Source organism: Hipposideros armiger, unplaced genomic scaffold, assembly GCF_001890085.2.
Source record: "Hipposideros armiger isolate ML-2016 unplaced genomic scaffold, ASM189008v1 scaffold_655, whole genome shotgun sequence".
NCBI lineage: Eukaryota > Metazoa > Chordata > Mammalia > Chiroptera > Hipposideridae > Hipposideros > Hipposideros armiger.
In genome coordinates this window covers 846,700-852,902 of record NW_017732005.1, presented here as the reverse complement: position 1 = coordinate 852,902, position 6,203 = coordinate 846,700, and the positions used below count along the sequence as shown (strand labels likewise).

Sequence of the window (6,203 nt, the reverse complement as noted above, 5' to 3'; positions counted from 1 at the left end):
TTATTTTTCTGAGACTATATAGGAAATGAAATATTAAAAGAATGAAAAATGGGTGAAAGTTTATGTTAAGTATTATGTTTTAATTTGTTCACAAACAGCAACAGAATGAAGAATACCAGGTACATGGTAGGACCGGAAAAGCCAGGCATTATCAAGAGGTTAGAGCAGGAAACAGGTCAGGCATCTCAGACGTCAAGGATTGGGGAGCATGTGGGACAGGAACATTCATGATATCAGACACCAGTTATGCACAAGTTAAGCTCAAGTTCATTCTTTCAATAAATAGATGTGAAATGCCTAATATGTGCCAAGAACTCAGCCAGGACAAGGGACAAAGTGTTGAAGGAGTCATAATCCCTATCTTCATGGGACTAGCAGTGTAGAGGGAAAAACAAACATTAAATAATCTTTTAAATAACAACTGTACTAAGTGCTCTAAAGCAGACTAACTAGGGTATCGACTTGACCAGGACAGTCAAATTTAGATGAAGCTTCAGGTAGGTATCAAGCGAGTCAGGCAGAAAAGTAGCCAAGTTCAAGGCACCACAATCAGATGTAATAATATGGAACTGACCTTCAGCTGAGGTTCAGCTTAGCTGGGGCTTCTTGGCTACCTCTGCGAAGTTAGAGAATGATTCCAGGATGCGGGTAGTAGGCAGGTAAGGTAGAAAAGTGATTATACTTGACAAATGAGTGTGAGAAAATGCTGATAGGTTCTCTTCCAGTGTCTCAGCAGACCTGGTCATTAGCTCATTTGAGAACATACTCTTGTTCTTCATTGTGCATTTCACTCTAGGCATTGGCTCAGATGCATTGTAGATTGTGTTGGCCAAAGGGTTTCATGAATTACTTTGGAGAAGAGTCTTAATGTATTTAATGCCAGAATATTTTCCATACCTAAAAGATAATTGCTTTCAAATATCATGACAATTATGAAAACTCCAAACTTTATACATATATAGAGGTCTTGATCTTTTTCCCAGAAATGTCAAGTTCTATTTTATTATTACTATTATTTTAATTTAATCCAGCATATTTATTGAGCACATTCTCTGAGCCAGGCACTGTTTTAGATGCTGGAATTAAAGTGATGAAAAAGATAAATATAGGCAGACCTTAGGTGATTAGGTAATTTATCATCTAACCTGGGACACTTCTGAGAGTAAAAGTGAGCACTATTAATAATTTTGCTGAGACAGGGTGACCGGTTAGCTCAGTTGGTTGGAGCATGGTGCTGATAACACCAAGGTTACCAGTTTGATCCCCGCATGGGCCACTGTGAGCTGTGCCCTCCCTAAAAGAGTAAACTATGCCATTGTAGCATGAAAGCAATGTGTAACCAATGACCATGGCTGTTCNCCTAGACACAGCACAGTAACATTGCTGAAAGCCAAGGCATTAACAAACTTAAGCAGCAAATGGAAGAAAAAAGTTTTACTTCTCTGCTATATAATCCTTATCCTCAACAAAATTATCTAAAATCCCTGTGAGATTTTTTTTTTCTAACAAGAGACTTTAACATTCTCTGTCACCAAGAACCTTATTTGACATTGTGTCCTATCCTTGGAATTGCAAGAAATAATATGAAATACAGGAAATGAAAAACAAAGAAAATAAATATCTTTCTGATGGGCCTGTGGCTCCTGCAAATAAGATTGCTTAGTGGCCAGCAGGGGAAACAAAGATGAAAAAGCAGAGAAAGAAAATTAAGAAAACACTAATTTAGCAAAAAATAGTTTTTAACAGAAATTTTAAAGGTTCATTTAAATGTGATCCCTAATTTAAAATTTGTTTAAATTAGATGTTGTAGTCTAATTTTACCTTAACGTTAAAGAAAGTTGGTCACTGAGCCTGGAATTCCAGTAGCTGCTACTTAATTTACCTCCACAACCTTCCTCAGTTATGTTGATCCAAGTGCCATCAGGAGCTAAAACTGATGTCCGAGAGTCCCTGTGTCTGGCTGGGAACCCTGGGCTGAACTCTGAGTTCTAGGATCCGGCTTGTAGAGACCTTGCCCAAGTCATTCAGCCTCTCAGAGCCTCAGTTTTCTCCTTTGACGGGGCTGGGTGAAAATTGTTATGATTCCTAAAGACTAGAAAAGCCTGTGATTCTGTGGGTTTTACTTTTGGTCTGGCTACTCTGTGTCAGGGTAAGAACAAATTGACATTATAGGTCTCAGTTCCTGCAGATCTCCTTGATTTTGCTACTTGTTTTTCTGTTTTAAAATAATTTTTTTGAGGTGGGAGGAAGGGCCAGTGGTATGAACTCAAGGCAACTCAAGTCATTATTCTGAGCCTGTTTCTTCATCTAGAAGTCAGAGGGTTGAATAATTGCTTTCTAAGGCCCCTTCTAACTTGACTTTCTAAGGGAACTATGGAGGTTTTAGCAGTTTAGGTAACCTATTGCCTCCCAACTGGGATGAAGCCTCTATTTGAGGAAAGTTGAGTGCTACTGCCCAGCTCCTCTGAGCAACTGTATCTCAGCTCATAGCTGAATAGCCAGAAACTTAATTGAATATTTGAGACCTGAAATTATTTAACCTCATTTTTTTTAATGCTAGATTGAAGAACTGGAAGGAATGAAGATTATTAGGTTTTCTAGTCCTATTTTTTATGGCAACGTCGATGGTTTTAAAAAATGTATCAAGTCCACAGTAAGTATTTTATCCCTAGAAATGTGCTTTTTAACCTCCTTTGAGACTTCATTTATTCTGCAGGTGTTTATTGGGCTCAAACTGGGCATAAAGCTCTATACCCTATTCCCTTTGTATAAGGCATTAAGAATGAAAGCATCCTTACCCTCAAATAACTTGCAACCTATTGGGGATAGGAAAAAATAAATAACACACATGTTAAAATTCAGGTAGCAATAACTATGCTGGACAAAAACACTAGAGTTGTCTCCAGGCCGAATTTGAGTAAATTCCAAATGAATAGAATAGACAGTATGTGTTAAGAGTTCATAGAAGGGAGCGATCCATGTTAGTTGGACTCATCAGACTTTGTGTGGCAGTCAGCAGAGAGAAGATCATATCAGGTGTTTGGGAACTAGGTGAGCTGAGAGGAAAAGGTGGAAACATGTATTGGGGAGAGTATTGCTCAATTGGAGTAAAAGGTTAAATAGCATAAGGGGACTATGGAAACAGGAAATTCTGAATTCCATGCTGTGATTCAAAGTTGGGTTTTGCCTCTATATCTGTTTTACCATATGAGTTCTAGGGTGAACTGGTTCAGAGGAATATTCATAGATTTTCCAATAACGACAGAGCTCTGTAATATCAAGGAAATTTGGAAAACACAGAATTAAAGTTAAAGAAGTTACTTTTCACTGTTATGTTTTTGATTGTCTTGGAATCTTTAATATTCTACTGAGTTTCTGGGTGGGGGGGGGTAAGGTGGCCTGGTAGTGGAGACCTCCATCAGACCTCAGAATTTCTTATTTGGCAGGACATCGCAAGAAATAATACCACTTGAGAAATAACCTTTCCAGATAACAATTGTCATTAATGAGCATTAGGAACCAGATGTTTTAAGTAACTTGACATTTATTTCCAAAGGTGGGATTTGATGCCATTAGAGTGTATAATAAGAGGCTGAAAGCACTGAGGAAAATACAGAAACTCATCAAAAAAGGACAATTAAGAGCAACAAAGGTGAGGCAACATCTTATCACTCTTAAATTCTTTCCTTTCTCAGATGAAAATGAAAGCTGTTAGATAGTCTACAATTAAATCGACCCCCTTTGGCACCCAGATGAGTATAAGCAGATGACATAGATTTGCCAGAGAACAGCTGAAGTGTTCTGATAGTCAAGAGGACATAGGAGGAAAGAAAATGAGATCAGAGTTCCTTGGAAATACGTGGTGTGATTTTTTTTCCATCATGAAATAAATCTTATTTTTACAGAAAGGAACAAAACAAGTGCTAATCCAATGCCAGAAAATTGTAACACAAGGCAGTAAGTTCATAAACCTTTAGAGCTATTACCTTTTATTCAGACTCTGCTGCCAAAGTATCGCTTGGCCAAGTTCCACTATCTTCTAGAAATCAAGAGTTCACGACTCCTCTGCTCTTCCATTTTTCCTCCTAGAGAACATCGAAGTTTGGACTGAGGTGGACCTCATTCCTTAAGAGTTCATCTCCTCAGTGTTTTGCTTACAAGGAACAGTGTGCAGGACTTTTAAGCAATTTGAAATGAATTGTTGAACGATCTCTCTTAGCATAATGTTCGCTAGTTCCATCCATATTGTTGCAAATGGTACTATTTCCTTCTTCCTCTGACCACTGCACTGTATTTCTGAAGCTGATGATAAATAATATTGTATGTCAAGTATAATTATATATACATATAGTCACGGGATGTGGAGTAGAGTGTGGGAATGGAGTCAATGGAATTGTAATAGATAAGTATGATATTGGGGGTGGGAGGGCAATAGATGAGGGAGGGGGGTTGTTTCTGTGTGAAGGGTGAAAAGGATAACTATAGCATTGTTCTTTCTGTACACCTGAAACTAACAATAAAAAAAAAGAAAGATCTCCCAAATCACTGGCGATTAAGTTAGTGGTATTTTCTTTGTTTAGAATGGTATTATAAGTGATGTTGGCGCATCGAATAACGCTTTTGAACCTGATGAAGATATTGAAGACTCAGAAGAGCTAGATATCCCAACCAAGGAAATAGAGATTCAAGTGGATTGGAACTCTGATATCCCAGTGAAAGTGAATGTTCCCAAAGTGCCAATCCATAGCCTCGTGCTTGATTGCGGAGCTATATCTTTCCTGGATGTTGTTGGAGTGAGATCGTTGCACGTGGTAAGGTTCTGGTGTTTTGAATTATAGATTTGGAGCTTTGGCAATAGTAAAATGATACAGTTGCCTAGTCTTGCAGAGGGACAATTGATTGCATGGGCTCTGCAATTTTTTTAAGGGAATGCTTTCGCACTAGACTGTAATATTTTAAAGCACAGGCTATGGAGCCAGACTACCTGGGGTCGAATACTGGCTCTACCACTTGCTGCAGTGTAACTACAGACAAGTTGCTAACTCTNTCGATGGCACGTTTTAGCTGCTGGTTTGGTTTAACTAGGCTTTTAGTCAACAAAAAGCAGCATCCTGCACAGTATTTAATTTCCAGTAATTATAAGGCGGATCCAGAGGGCACATTGCTGAAAGTACCCCAAACAGACACTCTTTCTTCAGGAGTCGTATTTAGCATATGTCCCTGGTCACACTTGAAGACCCACGGAATTTATTTGATTTCATCAGGAACAGGAAATAGGAAGGACTTATTTCTGGTCCTCCCAGGCTCTTATTTTTATAAAATGAGACTAATTTGATCACCACAGACTCTCTATACTTACCAGCAAGTTGCAATAACTCATAAGTAAGCTCCAGGCACTGTGCCAGGCAGGGAAGATCAATGGGTTAGAGAGGGGAGCTGGGCTTTCCCTGACCTCCAGGTTCTTTTGAACTTCTCTGAACCTTAGTTGACTCACCAGTAAAAATGAGGATACTACCACTGACATTGCGGGGTTCTGTTGGGGCTTAAATAAAACAGGTGTGAGAGCTCTTTGCTTAGCCTACAAGGTGTCACACACATGAACATGCAGTGCTCGTTATTTCTTTCAGCCATCAGAAAGGACCCATGGCTCCTACTTCTCCTCCAATTCCACACAAACCCCAGCTGGTCATTTCAGAGTTAACTACAGGAAAATGTCATCTGCAATAAAGACCGAGTCCAAGAAACATCAGAATGATGGGCTCTTTAATAGCTGTGATTTCTTCTAACTTTTTAATCCAAAACATGCTTGTTCCAAAAAATTCTGACCTCAATTTTTCTTTTAGTCCCTCTTGGAATGGCCTTGGAAACATCCCTAGCACAGACATCTACAAAAGTGCTAAGAACTACAAAAATGTGAGTGCCTTTTTATGATAGTTGCTGGACTGGGTTTGCTAGCCTGGATTTTTAGGGGTCACTTATTTCTCCTCTGGTAGGTCAGGGACAAGGTAGGCAAAGAGGTGGTGGGTTTCTGTCAGGAAATTCCCGAAGTCACTAGGTTGTCATGAAAACTTTTAATTCAGTGTGCCCTCTGATATCTGTGGTTTATAGAAATTTTGTCCACGCTAGTTGAATGTCATTTTAATGTGAAACCATTGTAAGAGGACTTTTTAAAAATAGGCAATTCAATTATTTCCAGAAGTTGA

The 6,203-nt window shown here is 38.9% G+C and overlaps 1 protein-coding gene across 1 annotated transcript in view; it reads left to right on the top strand.

Moving 5' to 3' along the window:
• Positions 1–6,203, top strand: part of SLC26A4 (solute carrier family 26 member 4) — a 48,805-nt gene that overhangs the window by 27,653 nt on the left and 14,949 nt on the right. Inside the window, exons 10-13 of the mRNA XM_019626050.1 lie at positions 99–210; positions 2,561–2,653; positions 3,557–3,652; positions 4,581–4,811. Coding sequence (XP_019481595.1) covers positions 99–210; positions 2,561–2,653; positions 3,557–3,652; positions 4,581–4,811 — 532 coding nt within the window. The remainder of the gene's footprint in view (positions 1–98; positions 211–2,560; positions 2,654–3,556; positions 3,653–4,580; positions 4,812–6,203) is intronic.